Genomic DNA, 27225 nt, shown 5'->3' on the forward strand with positions numbered 1-27225 from the left:
AAGACCACGCCTCGTTTCTGCTAGTGGCGTATTCTAGTTTTATGGGTCGGCGTCATTGGTCAACAGCTTGAGAGCGCTGATTGGACAGACTCGGAGAGACTCAGACAGTGATAGCCAGCCTGAGACTCACAGCGCAGTTACTGCTTTTGGTGTTTTATACGATTGCGACAGTTAGTGTTGCGGGTTCTCTCTATATTACTGTGCTCTGTGCTTGTCAGATATGATGACTGCACTTCAGCCGCCATCCCTTGTTTAAAAACGCTGTTAATATGTGTGTGTTTCGAGTTCCTTCATATAAACAGTTAGTGTGTTTTATAAATCTTACATAAGAACATAAAGTTTACAAACGAGAGGAGGCCATTCGACCCATCGTGCTCGTTTGGTGTACATTAATAACTGAGTGATCCAAGGATCCAGTCTGATTTTAAATGTTCACACATTTTCAGCTTCAGCCACATTGCTGGGGAGTTTGTTCCAGATTGTGACGCCTCTCTGTGTGAAGAAGTGTCTCCTGTTTTCTGTTTTGAATGCCTTGAAGCCCAATTTCCATTTGTGTCCCTGGGTCCGTGTGTCCCTGCTGATCTGGAAAAGCTCACCTGGTTTGATGTGGTTGATGCCTTTCATGATTTTGAAGACTTGAATCAAGTCCCCACGTAGTCTCCTCTGTTCCAGGGTGAAAAGGTTCAGTTCCCTCAGTCTCTCAGTAGGACATTCCCTTCAGACCTGGAATAAGTCTGGTTGCTCTCCTCTGAACTGCCTCTAGAGCAGTGATATCTTTCTTGAAGTGTGGAGCCCAGAACTGTCCACAGTATCCAGATGAGGTCTAACTAGTGCATTGTAAAGTCTGAACATTACTGCCCTTGTTTTAAATTTTACACTTTTGACAATATACCCTAGCATTCTGTTTGCCTTTTTTATTGCTTCCCCACATTGTTTGGATGGAGATGATGGAGATGGAGTGAGTACTGATCCCTGTGGAACTCCACTAACAACCTCACTCCAGTTAGAAGCAACTCCTCTAATCGACACCCTCTGTTTCCTTTACATCAGCCAGTTCATAATCCATCTATTTACATTACCCTGAATGCCTACAGCTTCCAATTTGAGGATCAGTCTTTCAAAAGGTTTTTGAAAATGTAAGTATATCATATATGATTTCAAATGATCTACAGCTGCAGTTGCATGTTCAAAAAATTCAAATAAATGAGTAAGACATGATCTGCCTTGTCTAAACCCATGTTGACTATCTCCAAGAATATGGTTTTCATTAAGATGCTCCTCTATTTTCTGTCTAATCATTTTTTCCAACATTTTACAATCTTCCAGTCAGTTGGCACATCCCCTCTTCTGAGTGTGTTTTGGAATATTTTAATATATATTGGTTACAAATTCCTTGCTTAGTGCATAATGAGAAATAACTGTGTGTGTGTGTGTGTGTGTGTGTGTGTGTGTGTGTGTGTATATATATACACTCACCTAAAGGATTATTAGGAACACATGTTCAATTTCTCATTAATGCAATTATCTAACCAACCAATCACATGTCAGTTGCTTCAATGCATTTAGGGGTGTGGTCCTGGTCAAGACAATCTCCTGAACTCCAAACTGAATGTCTGAATGGGAAAGAAAGGTGATTTAAGCAATTTTGAGCGTGGCATGGTTGTTGGTGCCAGACGGGCCGGTCTGAGTATTTCACAATCTGCTCAGTTACTGGGATTTTCACGCACAACCATTTCTAGGGTTTACAAAGAATGGTGTGAAAAGGGAAAAACATCCAGTATGCGGCAGTCCTGTGGACGAAAATGCCTTGTTGATGCTAGAGGTCAGAGGAGAATGGGCCGACTGATTCAAGCTGATAGAAGAGCAACTTTGACTGAAATAACCACTCGTTACAACCGAGGTATGCAGCAAAGCATTTGTGAAGCCACAACACGTACAACCTTGAGGCGGATGGGCTACAACAGCAGAAGACCCCACCGGGTACCACTCATCTCCACTACAAATAGGAAAAAGAGGCTACAATTTGCACAAGCTCACCAAAATTGGACAGTTGAAGACTGGAAGAATGTTGCCTGGTCTGATGAGTCTCGATTTCTGTTGAGACATTCAGATGGTAGAGTCAGAATTTGGCGTAAACAGAATGAGAACATGGATCCATCATGCCTTGTTACCACTGTGCAGGCTGGTGGTGGTGGTGTAATGGTGTGGGGGATGTTTTCTTGGCACACTTTAGGCCCCTTAGTGTCAATTGGGCATCGTTTAAATGCCACGGCCTACCTGAGCATTGTTTCTGACCATGTCCATCCCTTTATGACCACCATGTACCCATCCTCTGATGGCTACTTCCAGCAGGATAATGCACCATGTCACAAAGGTCGAATCATTTCAAATTGGTTTCTTGAACATGACAATGAGTTCACTGTACTTAACTGGCCCCCACAGTCACCAGATCTCAACCCAATAGAGCATCTTTGGGATGTGGTGGAACGGGAGCTTCATGCCCTGGATGTGCATCCCACAAATCTCCATCAACTGCAAGATGCTATAGAGGCGAAAGGGGGTCAAACACAGTATTAGTATGGTGTTCCTAATAATCCTTTAGGTGAGTGTATATGTGTGTTTGTGTGTGTGTGTGTGTGTGTGTGTGTTTTAAAAATGACAACATTCTAAATCTGAATTCCTATAATGTGTTTGTTGCAATTTTGTTGTGCGTTGTGCTGATCTGTCAATCAACTTAGGCATACAGCATTTTGCTGCGTGCTGAATAAATATCAGATTAATTCCCCAAATGCCACTGTTCAAGACTCTATTTTTGTTCTTGTAAAAAACTATGATTTACTCAAATGCATTTAACTATTTAACAAATATTGATTTGATGTAGATTTGTCTTTTGTTCACTCACTTTGCATTTAGTTCATTGATAAATATATTAATTTGTCTATTTTTGAAAGCATTCTTACTTTACAGCATTTTTCACACCTGCCTAAAAGTTTTGCATATATATAAAGTATTGGAAATGGTACTACAGCTGAGGAAAGCTTTCATCATACACTGGAAGAATACATTGTTTCAATAATGATACAATGCACAACAAACCTGTTGCAGTACTTTCAAAACGGCTTTGAACTAACCACTGAAGTATTATTATTATATATGTTGTTGTTGTTGCGTAATGCCCCCGTTACTACTACTACTACTACTACTACTACTACTACTACTACTACTACTAATAATAATAATAATAATAATAAGATAATTATCTCGTGTTATTAATATTTTTTTAGCACGCCCTTATCCAGGGCAACTCATAGTTTACACAAGAAGCATTTTAAAGCATTAATAAAAAAATGTAATACAATCTGCACAAAATACAATAAAAATATATCCCAGTATATCCCAGCTATGAAATGCAGTATATAGTATAGTATATGCAATATAGTTAAGTCCTAGGTATGTGCAAAACGCTAGGCAAGGTATAGGAGAAGGTATCCCCAGCATAGCCACATTTTAAATTATTCCTATCCTGTCATTGCTGGTGTGCATAAATAAACAATGACCACAAAACATAGCATATCATGAGTTACATTTATTAAATTAAATTAATGAAATGTCAATTATTAGGGGTTGTTATGTGAAGAACAAAATCCACAGGCTTGAGAGGTGCCGGTTGTGTGGACCTCCGACCAGCAGTGGCCGCAGTCTCAGTTTGTCTCCCCCCCGCGACTCCACCTGTTTTCTCTTGCACTGTGTGTTGTTCGTGGTGGAGAGAAGAGCCTGGAGAAAATGGCAGCAGCAACAGGGCAGGAAAAACAACGAACAGAAATGAGAAATCCCGAGCAGTGACAAACCTGGACAGAAGTCCGACTTCTGGAGAAACTACAGTAGTCAGTGGTCCAAAGTGCTGGGGATTACCTTCCTAAATAACACTTACGGTGTCGCCTAGAGCTTCCGATCACAGGACGGTTCTACTGAAAAAAAATATATATATAGATATCTAAATATAGCAAAATAAAAAGGAAATAGTTAGATCAGGACGACCTTCGCATTATTTTTTTTGTCTTAATTGGATTTGCACATTTTGCGGGCCAATCCAGAAGTTGTGTATCTTGATTCAGGGCAGGATGTGGACGAGTGATCATTCCCTAGGCCACAACAAGTTCGTGTAGTGCTGGGGAATTGAGAGCGATCCTATTTTTCCTTTTTTAAATAATTATCAGTCGTCCACATTATAGTGATTTGATTCAGTTCGGTTACTTGAGAAATAATGTCAGAACAAGGATCGAGAAGTTAAAACCCCCATTGAAATACGGGTTTTTATAACAGCCCGAGTACTTGCAAATATACGTTTTTAACAGCACACCACAAAGACGAGCTGTGCCGGTTTGTTTGTGCATTTTGCCTTCATTCGACGTGAGCATTTTTTCCGCACTGTGAAGATGTCGGAAAACCAGGTCAACGTCAATAACAACCCTATAAATAACCCCGGGGCCAACCGCATCAGGAACCCAAATATCAACCAGAACCCGCTGATTAATGTGCGGGACCGGCTGTTTCACGCCCTCTTCTTTAAGATGGCAGTGACCTACGCCAGACTCTTCCCCCCGTCTTTCCGGAGAATCTTCGAGTTCTTCGTCCTGCTAAAGGTACGGCTTCTTGCATCACGTATTTGTGTCCCATTACATGTCAGTTGTCCCTGCAGGCACACACATGGGTTTCAGATCCGTTTGGGAATTGACAAGAACCAGGGCATCGTTACAAGGGGATCATGTAGTAGGTTATTTGGTGTTTGGGGTGGGGTACACCAGTGTCTAAAATAGTCAGCACCAGCCTCATTACTTTTGACATGAAGTGAATCTGCGAATGTTTGATGGGGTTATATTTATTTCAGACGCCCCCTGCCAACCATAGTTACCATCTAGCCATGACGTTTTATATTGCTCTGGAATGAGGTTAACCTTTCCCTCTGTAATAATCAAACCACTCTCCTTTGTAAATCTGACAGTTTTACTGTCCATTACTTAATAGATCACGATTTGGATAATACAATTCTTGGCACATCTTTACACTACTTTGCTAGTGTGTTGGTTACCTGTTTTGAAATGTGGAAATATGCATGGTTGTATAAGGAATCCCATTGGCTTTACAGTCCCCCATTAGCAGTACTTGCTTTTGACCGTTACAGCAGCATCCAAAATATGTCAATTTTGAGCTCTGTATCCCCAAGCCACTGTGCATAACACAAGCCCTTACTGACCTTTGGAATAGGTGAACAGATCTGATTTAGCATGAAGACAATATGATATGATCTGCTCCAAATGGATCAGGGTAATTGAAACCAAAACACAGCTGTAGGCATTTTACCATGTGGATGCTGAACTCCTGTCATTCAGGGTTTTCCTGTTCTAGAGACCAGTGTTTAACTAGTAATTAACCCATGACTAGCTCCCCCAGGATTTGATATAACAGCATACGTCTGGAACAAGCAAAGAAGTAAGTGACAAAACCTCAGAATGCCCTCATGTGACAGTCCTTGAGAAACAACAGTCTTTCTGGGCAGAATTTACTCGACAGCATACTAATACTCCCAGTAAAACTGACATGTACATAAGTCATAATAGGAACATTGCATATCGAGGAGTATTTTGTAAAGGTTAATAAGGAAAAGCTCAATTGCTTAAGGCTATGTTTTGTATCCTTTCACCACATAGCATTTTCAAAGTCTAGTACAAAATCTTTGCGTAATATTAAATGCTTTCCTATTGCAGTGAACAGGGGCAGAATGAAATTGGTGTCAAGTGTAATGGAACAACACTTTGGAGTTAATAAGTGCTGGGAATACGCAGAGAACAATTACTTATTTTATTCTAGGTCGAACTGTTAAATGGTAACCCTTCCAAATCGCTTCTTGTCAACTTCTCTTTTCATTTGCAGGTTATTTTGTCATTAATCTATTTCTCCATTCGTATTGTACAGTATTCTACTACCATAATCATAGCGATCCTTGTATGGGATCCAGAACTGGCTGTTATGTAACATTCACAGGGAGGCTTTGCCTGAGAAACACTGCCTAGAATGACTGTGACATAGGCTAAGAGATCAATGTACAGTGTGTTTGATTTGATATGCACCACCCCCCCCCCCCAACCTAACCACCAAGTTAAGGATTTACAACATCTGAAACTTTCCTTTGACAAATACCACACTGTGCACCAAATGTTGAATGCACTGGGGAAAAGCACCCCATATAAATGCAATTTGAAAATAAATCCCTTTGGGCTTTTACTCAGTCCAGTTGCCAAATGAGAATAGCTTGGGATCAATTCCTAGTTTCCAATATCGCTGTCAAAATCAAGTATTAAAAAAGATGTTGGGAACCAATAACTGAGACTGATGAATCAATCTGCAGTCTGTACAATTGCATTTGTCTGTAGGCTCTGTACCATGGAACCCCAAGCTGGAATAAATATCTATTCACCTCCAAAAACAATTGGATACACACCAGCCCAAATCTGATGCCTGTTACACTGGATCCCAGTGTCCCAGAGAAAACCACAGTACAGGGGGCCACTGTGCTGCATTTTTGATTGGGCTCTTTAAATTGTCAAGTAGCTTAATCTGGGAAAAGGGCTGAATTGGTTCAGTGACTCAGATTCTTGGTTCAATTATGTAATTTAGAGCATAAACTGGAAGACAGCATTGCCCTTTTAGACCTGGAGATATACAAGTTAGTCAATATGATATTCTGAGAGGGGGGTCGGGGTGAGGGGGGTGTAGTATAGTACTGTCTAACCCTGTCCTTAACCCTAAAAGGGGTCTATAAGTACTTCAGCTGAAGAAATGCACCCCATTAGAGATAGAACTTCTTCCCACTTGACTTGATTAGCTTGTTAGTTGCCCACTTAGAAATGAAATGTGTATTAAGCCAGTATAATTAATTAATTTGGAAACATAGATGTATGAATTTCAGTCCCTCATGAGAGAGCTTTTACTTATGTATTTACTACATTCCTCTTACTTACCTTTCAAACTGACTAAACCCATGGACAATGTCAAGGGCAGACTTCCTCAGCATTAAGCCATCAATTTAAACAGAGTGTTTTATTTGTACCACCTTGAGCAGGTGGTGTACCTCATAAAAAACATCTTAAAAGACAGTAAAGAAGAAAAGTGATAAAGCTGTTTAATAAAGGAGATTTTCCCAGTAAATACATTTTAAAAGTATACCAGGATGACCAATGTATGAACCAATACTCATTAGCTGCCTGAATTGCGTCTATGTACAATTTAAATCAGTATCACTTTTAGTTGTGTATCAATAACATGGATTTTTTTTTTTTTTTTTTTTTAGGCGAGGCTGGCATTGGCAAAGTTATTTTTCCACAACAAATACATGTTGTGTGAAATGGTAGTCAGATATTAAAAGTTACACCAGATATGGTATGAGTTTATATTGGTTGTGTTAGCGTCCTGTCAGTCATTAGATGAACCCATTTATCAGGCTTTACTTAAGCTGTTGGCCATTCCACACAATGCAGAATTATCAGTCATTTGAAAAGTGTGTGTGAACAGAGGTAATGATTCAGGGCAGAATCCCACTATGATTTTCCAGTGAAGTTATCTAGAGAGGGAGAGTTTTTATATATTCAAAAACAATTCAGAAAGCTACAAGACAGAACAGCTTTGTTTATTTTTTCATGGCCTTGGAGGGAGGCATTAGTCAGTCAAATGATAGACATTACAATTTGCATTGGCTGGAAAATTACAAAGCACTTGGAAAGACTTATTATTGTTCTCTGTGATACTGGGGAGGGGAGGGCTAGGGGCAGACGGAAAGCACATTTGCTACAGTGTGATTTTAACTTTAAGAGGCTGTAGCAGACAACACTGAAGGTTGCTCATGGGAGTGTTGCGATTGTAGAGTACCTAAGCTAGGCCTCGTTTCCATTGACTTACCAGCTTCGGCAATCGATGTACGGTTTTGTACAAGGAGCTTTTTATGATTGCAACCACAAAGGGCTTTCCATGAGATCACTTGAAACACATTTAGCTGCAGTACTGAAGGCTGTGAAGGCTGTAGAGATGAAGCGTAGGAGCTGGGTAAATGCAGGTGGTAGCAAACAGAAACAGAGGGGAACTGGCAGTGGCCATTAGATGGAGATGGGAGAGCACCATTACCAGGGAAAGGAGAGTTACAGGGGCAAAGTGTAACAGCTTGTGAACCAGATCAAATTGAAACGCAGAGTCTGTGAGTCAGTTCCATGCCAGGTCTGGGATTCTCGCAGATGCACAGTAATTACACTGAAGCAAACAGAGGCTGATGAGAAGCGAAATAACTAGATGTTCTATTTGTTGGAAAGCTCTTATCTGACTTATGTGTTGGACAAAAGTGGGTATAGTTTCTCTAGGCTCAAGTAAGTCTCTGTCATTTCTAAAGGAAGGTGTAATGAACTCCTTTCAAGTGGCACTTCCTAGCAAAGGGGAGTTCAATACTAGAAGGATCTGTACTTTAAGACTTACAAATTCCAGCTGTGGTCAGAATCTTGAAACTCAAAAGTCACACATCTCCATTAATGTATCTGTCTGCCGTAGACGTAAGTGTGTCAGGATAATCTGAGGTTCTGATCTTATCTTTCTCTTTTTCTGTCCCCTTCTTTCCCACACCTTCTAAACCTTTTCCCTCTTTCCCCATGATTCTTGGTGAACCTCTGTTGCTGTTCCTCTCTCCCTGTTTTACCTAATCGCTCTCCCTCTGTCCCTTTATTACTACTGCCATCTCACCATGTGTCTGTCTCTCTTCTCCCCCCCACCCCTTATCTGCTGTCCTCACACTCCTCTCCATTTTCCTTCACTTCAACCTTACATTTTTCCACCTCTGACTGTCCCATCCCCTGACCCCTGTATCTCCTTACCTCCTCTCACCTGCTTCTTCCCCTTCCTTCTACCCCTAGGCCTTGTTTGTGCTCTTCATCCTGGCTTACATTCACATCGCCTTCTCACGGTCACCAATCAACTGCCTGGAACACGTGCGGGAGAAGTGGCCACGCGACGGCATCCTGCGCGTGGAGATCCAGAGAAACTCCAGCCGGGCGCCTATCTTCTTGCAGTTCTATGAGACGGACAGCTTCCAGGGGCTGGTGAAGGAGCCCGAGGGGGCACTGGGCACTGTGGAAGAGGAGGAGGAGGAGATGACCCTGGACATGTTTGACAACAGCTCAGTCGAGGTCAGCTCAGAACAGGGGTGTGAGGTGTGTGGTTAGGAGGGGTGGGTCGTAGGGTGTTAGTAATGTTTTGAAGAATGGGGGAAAAAACAAGTTGGGATCTATATAAACCTCCACTATAGGTTGGGGCCTATAGACCAGCCATCTGGTTTGAATCATGTGCGAGACATTTTCACATTCATCCATTGTTCTGCTCATTCATTATCTATATGGTTTATGGGTTTTGGGGGAATAATATATCCTGAATGACTTATTTTTTTGTTGCAATTAGATTTTTTGTGTTTGTTGGTTTTGTTTCTACTTAAACTTGGAATTATTAAAATCCTGCTTATGTATAGATTTTTGTGGCAAGAGTGGGTTCACAAAGGAAACTGCAAACTCTGTAACTCTGAGTCCATTGGCCAAGGGGTGGAATGTGACTCTCTCCTAGGCTGGGATTATGCAAGCAGCTGTTTGTCTATTTTGTCTGCCTTTTCAGTATTCAAACTGATCATGCAGACATGAAGGCACAGAAAAAATTGAGAAGAAAGACTTATTCTCTCTAGTATGAACCAACTTTTGTCCTGGAGATTTACTTACTCCGTTTTACTTAAATCGTCCTTCTAGTTTAGTTTAGTAGGGTGATGGTTAACAATAATTGCCACAGTTGAGTTTAGGCCCCAAAGGACGACTGTTTCAATGAAATATAAAGCATAGAAAGTGCATTGAAAGTCTTTGTTTCGGTGGATGCAAAATGTATTCCACCATTTTATTGAACTCCCTTTGCGTTTCTGTAAGTCTAAAGAAAAACAATCTGTCATCACTGGACCTACATTACATGTTCCTACATTTACTCCTTTAAGCCTTTAACAGTTGTGATCAGAAAACGTGGAGCTAATTGTGCTTAAAAAGCCTTTAAAATTAAACCTGTAAGTGCTTAGGTGGTGGTTGGGATGGGTTTGGATGGTTGGGTGTTCAGCCATTCCCCCAGCACTGTAGCAATACTATAGAAGTGTTGTCTCCAGCCCTGATCCTAGACAGCCTCCATTAATAAGATTTATAGTCTTAAATAAGTGTCTAAAGATCATAAAAAAAGTAATTTCAAGATGAATTAATAAAACAAGGGACCTGCTTGCTTGATCATTAACTAACCTGTGTTCCCAGTCTTTAGAAATGGGTGTGGCGGGGTGGCAAGTGAGTGAAGATTTACTCTGCGAGTGTGTCGGGGTGCTGACCAGCTCTGATTTACATGTGTCCGCACAGTTTAAATTGGAAATCGAGCCCCGGCTGAAGCCCTCTCTGAGCAGCAGTGTGGAGGCGGTGACGCAGGCGGGGGGGCTCAACGAGAGCCAGGACCTGTCCTTCAGCCAGGCGCCGACTAAAGGTATGCAGCCGCTGAGGGAGACAGTCTCCGAGATTGAGATGCTAACCCGAGCAGGTAATACCATCTACCTACTTCTCTGCCACCACGAAACAACCCTGACACACCAAACTGAACCTCTTCTTCTAGAAGCGCCTTCTTCCTTCCTCACTCCCGTACTTGCTTTCCTCTCTTCACCTGTGTCTCCCCTCTGCTCACTGCCCACTCGGACCTAGTGTTGTGTTCACCTGCAACTGCAGTTACCCAATATGTAGAGGAATGCATACCAGTTAAGTCACTTCCAACAGAAATGCTTTCCTTGTTGAAGTGCTTCACCATGCTGCTCCAGTATCCTAAAACTGGCCTGGGTTTTCCTTTTTCCATCTTTAGTGGAACCTGATCTTGTCTTGTTCTAATTTTCCAACACTATATAGTAAATATGTAGTGTATGTATTTCTGTTTTGTTTTGATCCGTGTATTTCTAAAATCTCAGTTTCAGTAATTAAGTTATTAAGGAGGATTGTCCTAATCTAATGCAATGCTCTCAAAAATGTTGATGGTTGGAATCGGATAAGGCCTAAAAGTTAGTGTGGAATTGTGTTTCCAACATTGGGCATCAGCCTGTAATCAATTAAAGCATATGGGTTGTGTCTGAAGGAAAACCCAGGTGGAGAACCTCTCACTCCCATCCCACTGCAAATAGGATAAAGATCATAATGAAAAGCATCGTAATGAATGCTGTTTAAACCCAGCACAAATATGGTCTACTTTCACTCTCATGGTTACAAATTTAACGATTAAACATTCATTTTTCAGGATTGGTATTTAAAGGGAAACAAATGCATTTTACCTTCTTATACCTGAGCACTATAGTAGCATGAAATCCAGTCTTAGTCTTATGGGATTAGCTGCTTTTGGTAGTGGAAAACACTAAATTATAGATATCCGTGTTCAATTGTCTTTTATATATATAGATCTTACCTTTACACCTGTTTTTATTTCTCTTGAATCCTTCTGGCCTTTTCAAACCATACCTTTAAGACATCCACTAGCTGTAGAGATGTTATTGGCATTTTCAAGTTACACACTTTGCATTACTACTTAGGAAATACTTAAAGGTAGGATCAAAAAGATGCATTTCCCTTGTGTGTTGTGTTTTTGAACAAGGCCATGTTACAGCATAATGATCCACAAGCAAGGGGATTGTAATTAGAGTCACAGAGTTTCAGGGCTGGTGAAAGCAGGCCGGTTTGATAGTGCAGGAGAAACTCCTCTCGGAGTGTTGATTGAAGCTCTGGGTAGGCCGGCAGACTGAGCGAGGGCTGTGTTTTGTTCACAGTGTGGCCCCAGGAGGAATATATTGTGGAGTATTCATTAGAGTATGGCTTTCTGCGCCTCTCCCAGACCACTCGCCAGCGGCTCAACATACCCGTCATGGTGGTCACTCTGGGTAAGTCGGTCTGTGTGGTGTGTTTGTGTGGTGGTAGTGGCGGGGGGCGGGGATTGTTGTATGTAGGGACTGTTCATAAGCAACGTTTCATAATGATCCCCAGACTAGATCAACATGTTTTTCATCATAAATAGTGCATTTGACTCTCAGAGCTGCTAATATTACTTATAGGGATATTTGTGGAGAAACAACTCATCCACAGAACTGGCCTGGATACTGTTTAAGGGATATACACTCACCTAAAGGATTATTAGGAACACCTGTTCAATTTCTCATTAATGCAATTATCTAACCAACCAATCACATGGCAGTTGCTTCAATGCATTTAGGGGTGTGGTCCTGGTCAAGACAATCTCCTGAACTCCAAACTGAATGTCTGAATGGGAAAGAAAGGTGATTTAAGCAATTTTGAGCGTGGCATGGTTGTTGGTGCCAGACGGGCCGGTCTGAGTATTTCACAATCTGCTCAGTACTGGGATTTTCACGCACAACCATTTCTAGGGTTTACAAAGAATGGTGTGAAAAGGGAAAAACATCCAGTATGCGGCAGTCCTGTGGGCGAAAATGCCTTGTTGATGCTAGAGGTCAGAGGAGAATGGGCCGACTGATTCAAGCTGATAGAAGAGCAACTTTGACTGAAATAACCACTCGTTACAACCGAGGTATGCAGCAAAGCATTTGTGAAGCCACAACACGTACAACCTTGAGGCGGATGGGCTACAACAGCAGAAGACCCCACCGGGTACCACTCATCTCCACTACAAATAGGAAAAAGAGGCTACAATTTGCACAAGCTCACCAAAATTGGACAGTTGAAGACTGGAAAAATGTTGCCTGGTCTGATGAGTCAGAATTTGGCGTAAACAGAATGAGAACATGGATCCATCATGCCTTGTTACCACTGTGCAGGCTGGTGGTGGTGGTGTAATGGTGTGGGGGATGTTTTCTTGGCACACTTTAGGCCCCTTAGTGCCAATTGGGCATCGTTTAAATGCCACGGCCTACCTGAGCATTGTTTCTGACCATGTCCATCCCTTTATGACCACCATGTACCCATCCTCTGATGGCTACTTCCAGCAGGATAATGCGCCATGTCACAAAGGTCGAATCATTTCAAATTGGTTTCTTGAACATGACAATGAGTTCACTGTACTAAACTGGCCCCCACCGTCACCAGATCTCAACCCAATAGAGCATCTTTGGGATGTGGTGGAACGGGAGCTTCGTGCCCTGGATGTGCATCCCACAAATCTCCATCGACTGCAAGATGCTATCCTATCAATATGGGCCAACATTTCTAAAGAATGCTTTCAGCACCTTGTTGAATCAATGCCACGTAGAATTAAGGCAGTTCTGAAGGCGAAAGGGGGTCAAACACAGTATTAGTATGGTGTTCCTAATAATCCTTTAGGTGAGTGTACATTAAGCGTTTATGGTCATATCATGGGTGACAAGCAGCTCTCCCTAGCTAGTGTTGCATGCCCTGTATCTCCCATCTCAGTCACTTGCTCCTGCAGTGCACAGCCAAATAATGCATTTGTTGCCACTAGACCCCATGAAGGACCAGTGCTTTGGGGATGGCTTTAGTCGATTCCTGCTGGACGAGTTTCTGGGCTATGACGACATCTTGATGTCCAGCGTGAAAGCACTGGCAGAGAACGAGGAGAACAAAGGTAACCTTGCTGTTTTCTTCATAGATTAGTCAACTTTTCTTCCATTAGTGAACTAAAAGACGGACGTTTCCCATCCTCTTTCTCTACCAAATTTGGCGTGTTCATTGGGAAGCTGAACGTGACTTTGCGGAAGTATGTTAGGTTGATTGTTGTCTGTCTCTGTGTTGACAGGATTTCTGCGGAACGTCGTCTCTGGAGAACACTACCGCTTTGTCAGTATGTGGATGGCACGCACCTCCTACCTGGCGGCCTTTGTTATCATGGTTATTTTTGTGAGTAAGACATTCAGCATTTATATTATCCTCTGCAAGGAATAGGACTGTAGTAGACAAGGTGTACTTTACCAGTTTATTCAGTTGTTATTCTGTAAAGGATTTATGACATCCTTTTACCACCTATTCCCCTAAACTCCTTTTACAGACGATTCTGTAATATCCTATTTTAACTTACCTGTGTAAAATCAGCCTAGAAATGTGGTTTGATTTGATTTTATATGACGCCATAGTCAAGTATAAAATGCATATTGTACCCCATAATAGTTTTAATACTGAAAAAAGTCCATGTAGATTTTAAATTGGGTCTAGATGATTCTATTGACATTAATGATATTAATGACTACAGTGAAGAAATAGAGCTGTGTGGTATGGCCCATGGCCGAGTAATAGTTGCTAGTCTAGATAAAGCGATCTCATTGTTACAGGAGATTTCTTCTTTCCCCCAGCTTTCCGATGTGAAAACTGGCTAACTGTGAAACGAGCTGAATTTGAGCTGTTAGCTTCAACATGTATTACTTTGCTTTATCTCTCTCTCATTGGTTGATGCTGGATGTCGATTATGTTTTTCAGACCCTGTCCGTCTCCATGCTACTGCGCTACTCCCATCATCAGATATTTGTCTTCATAGGTGAGTTGAGAGCAGGCACTAATATATAGCAATTCTTTCAGGCATGCATTTTTTCTTTGCTGTTAAGAACAGGAACAAGAAAATCCCAATTATATATGAATAGGACTAAATTTGAGTCTATAAGATACTTCCAACCTGTGTGTTATGACTACATATTGGGGATATTCTTGTGCATAGGTTTATGGGTTGTAATTGTTGATTTTAAAAGTGAATACATATTTTGTTTATTACCAGTTGACCTGCTTCAGATGTTGGAGATGAATATGACAATCGCCTTCCCTGCTGCACCTTTGCTCACAGTTATACTGGCTTTAGTTGGTAAGAAATTACATTTTGGTATTGCTTATTGATTTTTTTTCTGTTGCCCAAAAACTGAATCTCAAGTATACATCTAGTCAGTTTTCTATTTATTTCCTTCTTATTGTTCATGAGGAGCTTTTTAGAAACTTTTTCTCTCTCTCATAGGCATGGAGGCTATTATGTCTGAATTTTTCAATGACACAACAACTGCATTCTACATCATCCTCATCGTGTGGCTGGCTGACCAGTACGATGCCATCTGCTGCCACACCAATACCAGCAAACGGCACTGGCTCAGGTAATGCTGACATACTGACATACTGTCTGCATGTGGCCAACGGATTCTCGATCCGTGAGCCAGTGGGTGTCAAGAGACAGTACGTCAAGAGATACATTTGCATAACTCAAAGTGAACTCAAAAGTGTACAAACATCGCCATGCATTTCGATGAGAACTAGGGCTGTACCCAACTCAGAATCGGATTTGGCTGTTCAATACAGAGATTCAGCTATTCGTTCCTTTTTTCTTTTTTGTTCATAATAGTCTATCTGGCAATCAGAAAATCCATTGGCATGAGTTTCAGTGATGATTTCGACCACATTAACATAAGCAAATGCAACATGGGTCATGGGAACATTTTTTTGCATTTAAAAATCAATAGAAGACAGCTGCATATGATGCAAGATTTGAATTGCGGTCTATTTGAATTGCCGACAATGGCGAGCTACCATAAGGATTTGTTGGAATAATGTGACAGGCAGCACACGTATTTATTTTTAAATCAAGCTAACCAAAATGTTTTATTTCACTGTAAACATTAAAAACTTGTAAACGAGTAAACAAATGACCGTTTAAAATAAATTCATGACATTGCCCAACTGACATCTCTTCTTACAACAGGATAGGCCTGTTTCTTTATCTTTAAACAACTAATAAATAAATCAAAATGCCGCCATACTTTAGACTTCTTCTGAGTTATAGCCTTTACCAACAATTCCACCACCTCAGGTTTCAGCTTCTCTCATCAATTAGGCCGTGTGTCCACCAAAGCATTTATTCCTAAGGCCAGTGTATTTTTTCAATTGTTTGCAATGGGAGAGCCGCGTATTTAAAAAGACAGCAGCGTGACGAGGCACTGCGCGTCTATTCCACGCTGAACGCTGAGTGCTTGGCATTTTTTTTTCTGGTCGCCTAGAACTTTGGGTAAAATGCAGCACTCGTCACTGTCACTTTTTACCCAGCTGTCCAATCACAGAGGAGGAGGGGCGGGACATATACCACACCGACCGTTCGTCCTCTCTCTCTACGTGCTTCAGCCTTCCCTTCATCCAGAGCAAGGGCCAGAGAAATTACTCTACCTTGTGCCAACATTTTACATTCAGTATTTGTCAGCAACACAAACTATCTGCGACATTAGGTACTTCAACACATTACTTCCACGGATATTCCGATTCATAGCAACCAAAGCGTCTCAGCTGAAACAGCGCTGTGCCTCCAAAGCGCTGAGGCGCTCTCAGCTGGCACTTTCAGAAGAGCGCCGGGCATTGTCAGCGGCAGAAAATGCTAACCACCAGGCAGCGCATGTTGCCATGCAGATTATTTTTCTTGCAAGCGTGCCAGCTTGCCCTGCTAGAATATGAAATATAGGCCTACATCTACAATTATTGTAATACTCCAATAACTTTTGATTTGACTGACAAAAAAAAATGATTGCTCGACTTGAAGAATGTAATTCGACTGAGGGGTCTCCGACTGATGATTCGACTCGTCGACTTTCAGGGGGCAGCCCAAGTGAGAACACCCCACCCAACTAGATCTTTGAATCATGTATTCACATACACAATTACTGGAGATCTTCATGTGAGAACGGAATGCATCCCATTTGGATATAAGCCAACAAAGTACCATTTGTGTACCAAATGTTTGTTTGTAAGCAGCATTGTCTAAGGGATCCTGTCTCTTGATTTACAGGTTCTTCTATTTGTACCATTTTGCATTCTATGCATACCACTACCGTTTCAATGGACAGTACAGCAGCTTGGCTTTGGTGACATCCTGGCTGTTCATACAGGTTAGTTTACGTTGTGTATGGGCTGTGGCTAGGCTTCAGAAATCTTTGCTGGGATTAGAAGGTGTGCTCTGTCTGATAAAAAAAGGTTAATAAGCCTTTTATGTAGACTATAGTTCTGAATCGGTCTATGGAGTTCGCAAAGCATCCTTAGGGAGTTAATTTTCTTGCAAAGTCAAGATTGACTTTAAATATGCCCAGTATAATCTTTATACAATTTCGAAGAGAATCCTCTGGAGAAGTTAGGCAAATTAAGCACACTGCACTTATCCAAACGGAGGTCAGTCTTCACTTTAATTACTGATCTGCCTTTGTCTAATCAGGTGAACATTGTGCTTTAGGAAAGAATAGATAAAGGTTCTTGAGAAATGGTGCTTAGTCTGTATGTAATTGTTAGTACATACTTGTGAGGACTTAAGATCCTGTATGTCTGCAAAAAAGAATTGAAGTCATCCCTTTGAATTGCACTATTTTGTATGCATTGTGCGTCTCCAAAGGGAATGGAGAAAAAAGTATTAAGTCACAGAAAAAACTTAGAAACCTGGGTCTGGTACACCTGAAGCTCACCTTGATCTGGAGCAGGGTTGGCCAACCCTGGTCCTGGAGAGCTGCAATATCTTCTCGTTTTAGTTTGATCCAGAATTGCTTATTTGTTGCAATTGTTGGACTTAATTGGTCACAATTTCCATATTATTTTCAAGGTATCAAGTGATTGATCAATTAGAAAGCTGTAAAACCTGCAGGATTGTGGCTTTTCAGGGACAGGGTTGGCCACCTGATCTAGAGTGTCCCTGCCTTCATTGATCTATCTGCCCCTGTCATCCACAGCACTCGATGATTTACTTCTTCCACCACTACGAGCTGCCCGCCATCCTGCAGCAGATCCGCATCCAAGAGATGTTGCTGCAGAACCAGCAGGCAGGCCAGGGCAACCAGACCACCCTGCAGGACAACCTGAACAACAACACCACCAGCAGTGGAGCACCAGCTGGGGCTGGAGGAGCAGGAGGTGGTGCCGCCAGAGTAGCCCCCAATGGCCAGCTGCGCTCCCCTGGCAACGCCCAACCTCATGCCAACGGCTCGGCCAATCAGAGTGTGTTAGGGGTGGATGTCGGGAATGGGGACCTAGACTGGGTGGCGGAGACGGCTGCCATCATCACAGAGGCACTGTCCTCCCCACAGCTGGGGGGGTCCCTGCTGGAGACTGAGGGCATCCGAGAGCAGCCCCACCCTGAGGCGGGCATCAGCTTGGTGGCACACCTGCGGGTTGGGGGCGAGGGCCCGGAGAACAGTGTCAGCACCAGTGCTAGCATGGTGACGGTGGAGATCACGGCCGGGGGGGGCGACCTGGGAGAGCAGGCCCCCAGCATTGCACAAGACCCCTCGCCTGTGAGCGTCCTGCAGGTGGAGGAGGCCGCACAGCCTGTCTTGGCTGCTGTCTCGGGGACTGGAGCCTCTCAGGACTCCTTGGTAGACTGTAGGAGCCCTGTGGGAGGGAGGCCGCCCTCCCTCGTGGAGCCCATGCAGACCACCCAAATGGAATGGGACGTTAAGACAGAAGGCGACTGCACAGCCACCCCTCCTGACCCCCAGCCCACCCCTTCCTGAGCTTGGCCGCACTTTTCTCCAGCTAAATTATCGTTCTTTATTATGTTTTTTTTTTGTTTTTTTTTCTGGCTTTCTCTCTTTACATCTTCAATACCATGTCTTTATGTGGATAAAAACCTCGGGAGAACGAGACTACAAAGACCCTCTTGGATGTGACTTTTTGGGGAAAAATCGAGGGCCAGGAGGGGTGGTGAAGGCCACCTGTCTTCCCCCTCAATCAATCCCTCTGGAAGATGGCGGGTTTAAAAAAGCTTTTAATATATTTTTTTTATTATATATTTTTTTTGGTGAGATAAATGTCAGAATAGATTCTTATTGAATTCTATTGCAAACGGGCCAGGTGAACAGGAAGAGCTAACATGCAGATTTCGGAAAGGCTTCAGTCACATTTGATTTTTTTTTTTTTTACCGATTATACGAAGCGAAAATCGTGTTACCAGGTGACATAGATCTATATATATTGTGATTCTTAAAATAAAGGTGCTGAAACAGATAAAGCTGAAGATGGCAGTGTCTACATGTCCTAAAAAATATATATATATATAATTTAACATTTTAAATGCTTGGTAACTGGTAGTCAGTGTAATAAATATATGCATCCCCGCTCCGTCTATCTAGGTCTGGGAGAAAACATCAGCTGTTTTCTGCAGCACCTGGTGGACTGAGTGAGTGTATGGCATTTCAGATGTTTGATCGAGGGTAGTTTGATTACTGAGAGATGTCAAATTCCATTCATTGAGGTCCAGAGAGTAATATTTTTGGTTATTTCCTTGATTCATCTCATCACTTACTCATATCAGATATTAAACATTAAAAATTTTATTACTGTAATTGAAAACAATAAAATATATGTTCTTGATTTCTGACATGGACCCTACAAAGTATTGACACTTGTGAAGAAGGGAATTTACGGATCAAATGAAGAGACCAAATGAGGGATTTAAGAGTTGGGCAGAGTCCTAGAGTCTGCAGTCCTAGAGGAATTGAGTTTGAAGTTACCAGTCCAGGTGGCTAAGACTACCTGTTCCCAGTTTTTTTTTTTTTTTCAGTTGTTGTGGAAGAGCTAATCGTGATGTTACGTGGTCTGATTTGGGGAACCAAGAATTATTTGACTTAATTAATCTGTGATGGAAAACAAGCAAAAAAAACCAACAAAAAAAACCAACCTTCAGGAAGTAACACTTTTGATCACAATTTCACAAATTGATCACCCGTGTCCTTAACATAGATCTGTAATGTTAGTTTTCTGTTCTGGAGATAATTAAAGGTCAACCCAGATACTGAGTATGTGAGTCCTAACACATATTTCATTGAGCATGTCAATCAGTTTGGGATACTGAACAGACACCAAACCAGTTTTGATCTGAAACATCGGTACGGACAGTTTTTAATTAAACCAAGTGTGGCAGTGATGTTGATTTTTCATCCCAAAGACTTTACTCAAAAGCTTCAATAAACTCATAAGCCAATCTGAGCAACATCTGACTTTCACTCGCCAGTGTCCAAGACCATAGTCCAACTGTCCATTCATCTTGATGTCTGTTTTAAGTTAATCCTCATTCATCGTCATGACTAACTGCTGTTCAGTGTGTTCATTGTGGTTTTCCAATAAAGATGATGTTTGGTTGTTAAAGATGACCAAAAATAAAAGTCATACAGCACAGTTGCACATAAACACAGCTACATGATCAGAGTCCCAGATAATTGCTTGTTTCTGGAGCAGTACACTTGTTTCCAAGAGGTCTTCACCCATGGTTGTCAGAACTAAGCTAAAATAAATAAATAAAGAGGATTTGGGTAGACTGCTTCTAGTTTCCTCATAATTGGATGGTTTTCTTCTGCTTCTATCCCCAGCATTTTCTCTGAGGAAAACATGGAAAGCCTCTTTTAAGACAAATCTGGAATCTGACTTTTTATCTCTACACATTGCATCCGTGACCCACCCACATAACTCTAGCTTTCTCCATATTTGTGTATACCTTTATATGTATAGAATTGAGCAAATTTTTAGGAAACCTAAAAAAAAAAAAGAATGTTAACAATCTAGCTGAGGGTTCCATATTCTGCACAAGTGGCTGTTCTCCAGCTGTAGTAGCCGTTGTGGACTACAAAGCTGTGATGCTTCCATCTGTTTACAGAAGAGAAGCAATACAAAAGTACTGAAACTGGTTCCCATTCAGTTCACCATTTGTGGCTTTGTGTTCCATTTGCATAAGTGGTGTTGCCTATTATTGACCATGGCCAAGGGTTTTGCAAGTGACGCTTCACATACTCCTGAAGTAATACTTGTTGTATGTTGTTTCTGTATTTCGTATGTTCGCTGTGTCATCTCGGGCAAATTTGTCAGCTGAAATGTTAACCTAGTGTCAGGACCCATGCAGCCGACCTTAAATTATTTTCTTTACCCTGACTGTGAAGATTGGATGGTGAATTCATAGACTGCAGCAGTGTCTCTGTCATAGCCAGGCCAGCTTCCAGCAGTAGTAATATTAACAGTAGTTGACCTATATTTTGTTGGGTGTTAACAACTTTATGGTTTGCTTTCCATACTTTGAAAGTAATTGTGTTAACTAATAAAAATTAAATCCCTGTTAAAAAAAAAAAAAGGTAACCACTTAACCTACTAGGTTAGCCAGCAGTGCATCATTTTCTGTTAAATCAGTTTGGTTTAAGGGTTTTAAGAATTTGAATTACATTTTAGAGGGAGGGGGGGTATGGCACAATTAGTGAGGATCGCTGAATGCCTGATCTGCTTGTCTTTCATAACTGTTTTTCTTTGATCAACATAGGTAATCTTTTTTTATTTTATTTTTTTACTGTTACTGTTTACCGTTTGCCATTGGCGTCAGGGAAAGGGAATATTTTGCTTTATTTTTCAGCCACCCTTCCCTAGTTCTCATTGCTCTCAAAGCCACCAAACCAGTTCTTATGAAAATGAATTGCAAAGTAAAGCCTTACAAAGAAAAACGCAATGCCAATGCTTACCCAATACAGAACTACATAGACTGGAAAAGTAACCAAAGCAATGGAAGGACACATTTTGAACCACAGGTTTTCATTTCAACAGTCAAGTCCTTTGTACTTGAGCAGTTTATATAATTTAACATTTTAAATGCTTGGTAACTGGTAGTCAGTGTAATTTATATATATAAGTGGTCTAAATAAAACTACTTGCTTAAATTCTAAAATGCAGTTCACATACTTTTCCCCCCCAAAAAATCAGAAACTTTTAAAAGACAATATTCAGGATTAGCATGTCACAGAGATAATACAGAACATAAGATAAGGTTTCTGCACTAAATAGACTGGGAGACCACCAGGTAGCATTTTAATAATCGGTACACAAGGGTAACCGTCTTTATCTGAATAATATGAAAGGAGAAAAATAACACCATGTGCGTGGGGTATACAGAATGTAAAGTGTAAAGACAAAACCTTGACGTTCTCGCTAGTTAGACAAAGGCCTGGTGTTTTCACTATATACATTGGTAACAAGATACGTCTGCTCTAGAAATAAAGGTTTCAAATCTTCAGGTTTTTCTTGCTTACTCCGTTTGTATGCAGCCTGTTCATACAAACTAATACCTTGTTCGTTTGTTGTTGTTTTTGTGGGGGAAGTTCTTATGAATGTAAAGAAAATGTTAATGAAATCAGTAAAGTACTGTTTTGGGACAAGGTTTCTGAACTCCTATCTTCAGCCCTCCTCCACAGCTTTGTACTGCTGAACAAAGCTGTTAATCGACAATTGGGGTGCGGTTTTCCGGGAGGGGTATACAATGGCACCGATTTAGGTGAATGACACTTGAAACTGAAGAAAAGCTCCATTGGCTTGTAAAGATCAATCAGACCTGGAAAGTAATTAAAGACTACCCCTCATATTGTTGCATCGTTTTATGCAGCACTACTTCCAGACAGTCCCTGACACTTGGGAATCTACACTGCTTAAAGAAAAAATAACACTTGCATAGTCTAATTTATACCGTAAACAAGGAAACATTACTGTTTTTATATAGTGTGGTTGGCTGGATCTAATGCAGTTGAAAATCCTTGTTTAATGCCTTTATGAACCTGGAATTATTAAAAAATATCCAGGTTAGTGGGCAGATTTGGAATTGCAATATAGAAAAGCAACAAATAACCCCATTCTGTCACTGACCATGCACATGCCTGTTTGAGGTAAACCACTCAATTCACCACTCATTAAGACCAAATGTATTTGATACAGGTGTAAAACACTTCCCCTTCAAATGGTTTTGTTACTTAAAAACTTAAGTTCAAGTTATTTTTTTGTTTTGTTTTGTTCTGTTCATTGTTTAAAACTGCAGTGTTTCAGTAATGGCTATGCAATCCAAGGTTCAAGAATGATGTAATGAGTGCGGATTGTGCAATATGATTGTTTGATTCCAGAGCTTTTTTTTGTTCTGGTTGTGTGTCAGTTTGTTCTCTAACTAATCAGAAAGCACTAAGGCAAAAAAAAAAAAAGTCAAAGCTACGCATTTTATTTGGTGCCTGTTATGTACAAGGAAATTGATCGACTGTAGGTTGCTGTTCATTGTAGAGATTTCTTTAGACACTGTAAAAGCCCTTACGAAATCTGTCAGTTTTTGATTTCGTTCATATGTATTTAACTGTAATGCAAAAAACAAAACCAAGGAAAAAAGAAAAAAAAACTGCAGAAGAAAACATTGTCTTTGTACATAATCTTTGCGTGAGTCGTTTTTTTTTTTTTTTTTTTTTTGTACTGATTTTGTTATTGGGGTCCAATTCAATGACCACCTTTCAAACTTACCTTATTTTCCTCTGCTGCTTTGTCAGTTACCAGTCATGACTGACTCAGGACTCGATAGCGCTCAGCATTTGTTTCACATAAGCAAAATTGAAAGGAGAAAACTGGCTTTTTTTTTTTCTTTACACCTCAACTAAATCACATACTTCATTTCAGTTTGTGTTTGCAGAACTGCCGGTAGTAATGACAAGGTGTATTGACTACTCTTAAACTGACTCAATTCTGTCAAGAGAATTAATCTTTTCATGTATCCCTCTCTATTCCTCTGGCACCACAAAAAGCAGTGATTGCATGACAAATGAGATGTCAGTGGGGTGGCTTACCTTGTCTCCACTATGAGACCATTTCCACCTCCTGTAAGTAAACGTAGTTGGTTCTTCAGTCAGTCACACAGATTACTTTCATAATTCTTCCCCTTAATTGGGGTAAGCATCAATAAACACTGTTTCCTTAGACCTTCTGCCAATAAAAAAGTCACTATGTATTTATACTTCCCCTGACCCCTGCATTGTTAAACTGAAGGTGAACTCCTGGGCTGAGTGAACGAGCGTCTTTGTAAAACTGAACATGATGCACGATCCTACTGGGCACAAGAAAGACTAGCATTCAAGAATCCTGTATATAAACGCAAGATGAAAAGATTTGAAATGTTTTATATATATATACATATATACTTTACATTATAGAATAAAGCAATTTCAAAGAAGGATACAAGTCCTTTTGGCACAATTCTGTTGTCTAGTATTCAAACAATGCAAATTGAGTGTCTTGTGTACGTGATCTGCTTTGAAAATAGGTAGATAAATAAAGAATCTTTCATCAGATTACCCAGGGTCATCAACCTATTCCATTCATTATGTTGCTGTGTAAAACCACTCTTAAAGTTCAGCACTTAGCAGGGTCCCTGGGAGTACCTGGATTATTAGTCATGCAATACGAAGATGAATGATGCTGTTGGGACTGAACTGATCAACTGAATTGGGAACTCAAGAGAAGACTCATCATATCTCACCAGCACAACGGGAGTCTCATTTCCAACTGTTTCCTCATTGCTAAAGGTGATGGGATGTGGAGGACACTCGTAAATCATCAGTCATCCCTGCTCTGAATAAGACCCTGCATACAGTATCAAATGTGGTAAAGCAGATACAATAATGTGTCTATTCTGTCTGCCTCGGATTCTAAAACCATACTCTCCATTCAGGAATGGGAGGTCATAGAAACCCTACTTGTATATGTTATTTTTTTTAATGCCAACTACTGATAAGAAAACCAAACAATCAACAAAAACCACTAGGATTAAAATGCACTTAAACAATGCTGGATTTGTGATCCATCTGTGTTGATAACTACAGGAGACTGTTTTTTATTATTTTTTTTTTAAAGGAAATGAAAAATCAAGGCTAGAGTACAATATTGAATAAGATCACAGGAAAAAATGAAAATACCATAAAAAGGGGTTTTCAAAATTGAGCTGGTCATGACAAGATTGCCTTTTTTGTCCTTATTGTACTTTGTACTTGTATTCTGTTCCACATTAAGTTTTCAGGTTTTGCCTTATACAATTATCTCATTGCTCTATAAATAGTCATCTAATTCAACAGATAGTCATGGTTGCCCATTATAAAGGATAAATAAATAAATAAATAATAGTTTAACCTGCAGCACTTATTTAAATTATGTATTCCAAACAATTATCAACACCCAGGATTGTATTTGTTTTTGCTAGGTCAAGAGTTTTCAGTTGGCATGACCTGTCAACCTCTCCTGCATTGGCCTGGTCTTGATCTTGAGGTGGCATGGGCCTGTACCAAAATGGGAAAAGTGGTTTTGCCTCAGGTTCAAACTTGAGGAATTGGAAGTACTGATATACAGGCCCCAATGGGCAAACAACCAGATCCTGGTCTTGTGAAAGGAGATCAGTCTCCCAAGAGATTGGATCAGATCTTCCATCCTTTGTAGATATCAGCCTTGCAAATGGCCTCCTAGTTGTTTCCACATAAGGGATTGCCAGTCTGCATGCCCACTTCCAGTCTGCATACCCACCCCTCCATGTGGTGCAGAGAAGATCACCTGTTCTCCGCGACGTCTTTAGCAGCGGTGGGGGTGGGGGTGGTTGTGTCTGTGGGCTTGATGGCTGCAGAATCCTGGCATGCCTTCTCTCGGGCCAGACAGGTCTGAAGCTCGGCTCTCCTGGCCAGGGCGGCCCTTAGCTGGTCACGAATCTCCTCGATGCGCTCCTGCAGCTCCTGAAGCTCGCTGTCTCTGGCAGCTGGGGTTAAAGAGGAAGGGGAAGACGTGGTGGAGGAGGAGGTGGGGAGTGGAGTGGGCGTGGTAGGACCCCCATTCTCACAAACCCGCAGTGCCAAGACCCTTGCCAATCCTCCTCCTGCCCCTCCCACCCCTACTCCTCCACCTCCTGCTCCTCCTCCACCACCCCCACCTTCAGGTGTGGCTCGTGCCAGAAGCCGCCTGGTGTTGAGTGTCTCCAGGTTGAAATGGACCCGCTTGTTGTCCTTGGTCTCCTTGGTGCCCTCGCCTCGCTCGTTGTTCCACTTGGCTGGGGCAGAAACAGCAGCAGCAGTAGCAGCAACTGGGGCAGCCGGGGGTGGATGGGCGGGCAGTAGTTTCTGAATGTTGCAGCTAGAGCCGGGGTAGAAAATAGATAATGTCAGAAGTTTGAGCAACTGAACCCAATCCTGGTCTTGGAGAGCCCTAATCTGTATGGTTGTGTAGGTGTCTTTCGTCAAAGGCTAAAAATCTTGACTAATTGTACCCTTGATGGGTTAAAATCATTTAATTGAAAACTTGTTTGGAATGAAAACCCAGAAGATCACCTAGCCCTCCAGAACCAGGGTTGGAGACCTCTGCTGTTTGCAAAAAGTTTGTCAAACTGAAAATTGAAATATAGTTCAATTTTCAACCACAAGATGACGCCAGTGCTCTTCTCTGTGCCATGAAATGTATACAATGGACCAGTTCAATATACCGTGTAAGATATAACCACAATCAACTTATGCACTGATAGTACATATACAAATAGGAATAGAATAAAATATGTGAAATACGTAATATTTCACTTTTAGACATTTTATTCCATGTATTTTATGGTAATTGCCCCCCTAATAAAAAGCCATAAAGCATTGCATATATGGATATTGAAAATGGGTAAAAAATGTGTGCCTACACTATGGCTTTGAGTTGAAACTGCCACCCCAAAGTATGGGACTACGTAAGAGTATGTAATTGCCATTGACAGACACTAGCTGTACCTTTTCTCTGCATTTGCCCTTTGCCTCTTCACGTCCTCATAGGTCATATTCAGGGCCCGGTGGATTTTCTGTGGAATAAAAGGAACAATCCAAGAAAAAGGTAACTAAGATGTGAAATTAAGGACCTTGAAAATATCTATTTTTTATTTACATACTCCAAAATTGTACTTGTTTCTCCCATTTCCAGTAATCCTGCTTGTTTAGACCCTGATATGCTAAGCCATGGGGATCCTAGTCAGTGCTTTGATGCTAGAGAGCTTAGGTGGAAGTCGGGAACTAGCTGTCATGGTTTTATTTGGATTAAACTCCAGGTGGCACTCTTTCTCCCATTTAGAGCAGGGAAAGCAAGACAGTACCCCAGTACTGGAGAGAAACATTCAAGTTCACTGCACCGTACTGTGCTGATGGGTCACTTCTTGGGTCTTTGAGAACCACTTTTTGACCTATATAATCTGGAACACTGGGTTAGGGGATGTGATCAATAGAAAGGTTAAGGTATTGGATTTGAATTCAAGTACTGGGTAGGCTTTGGTTAGGGAAGTGATGAGCTTAAAGTTAGGGTAAGGATAGGATGTAGAGTCGAGATATATATGTTTCTTAATCCAGTC

At 41.3% G+C, this 27225-nt stretch overlaps 2 protein-coding genes across 5 annotated transcripts in view; one reads left to right on the forward strand and one right to left on the reverse strand.

Moving 5' to 3' along the window:
* The first annotated feature begins 3760 nt into the window (after positions 1 to 3760).
* On the forward strand, positions 3761 to 22236 carry tmem259 (transmembrane protein 259). Of its 4 annotated transcripts, none has more exons than XM_066696338.1 (11): positions 3761 to 4643; positions 8949 to 9245; positions 10461 to 10635; positions 11897 to 12007; positions 13558 to 13680; positions 13852 to 13952; positions 14526 to 14583; positions 14818 to 14901; positions 15049 to 15181; positions 16855 to 16954; positions 17780 to 22236. In XM_066696338.1, exons 1-11 carry the CDS (start codon positions 4437 to 4439, stop codon positions 18557 to 18559), a joined length of 2169 nt encoding a protein of 722 aa, XP_066552435.1. In that variant the 5' UTR covers positions 3761 to 4436; the 3' UTR covers positions 18560 to 22236. The 4 variants fall into 4 exon arrangements, with proteins under 4 accessions (XP_066552435.1, XP_066552437.1, XP_066552436.1 ...); XM_066696340.1 differs by having other exon boundaries at positions 10461 to 10581; XM_066696339.1 differs by having other exon boundaries at positions 8949 to 9221.
* Positions 22237 to 24685: 2449 nt separating this feature from the next.
* Positions 24686 to 27225, reverse strand: part of grin3bb (glutamate receptor, ionotropic, N-methyl-D-aspartate 3Bb) — an 83204-nt gene continuing 80664 nt past the window's right edge. Inside the window, exons 8-9 of the mRNA XM_066696327.1 lie at positions 26618 to 26685; positions 24686 to 25988 (exon numbers count right to left, since the gene is read on the reverse strand). Coding sequence (XP_066552424.1) covers positions 25415 to 25988; positions 26618 to 26685 — 642 coding nt within the window. The 3' untranslated portion in view covers positions 24686 to 25414. The remainder of the gene's footprint in view (positions 25989 to 26617; positions 26686 to 27225) is intronic.

The sequence above is a fragment of the Amia ocellicauda genome, chromosome 22 (genome assembly GCF_036373705.1).
Source record: "Amia ocellicauda isolate fAmiCal2 chromosome 22, fAmiCal2.hap1, whole genome shotgun sequence".
Lineage (NCBI taxonomy): Eukaryota > Metazoa > Chordata > Actinopteri > Amiiformes > Amiidae > Amia > Amia ocellicauda.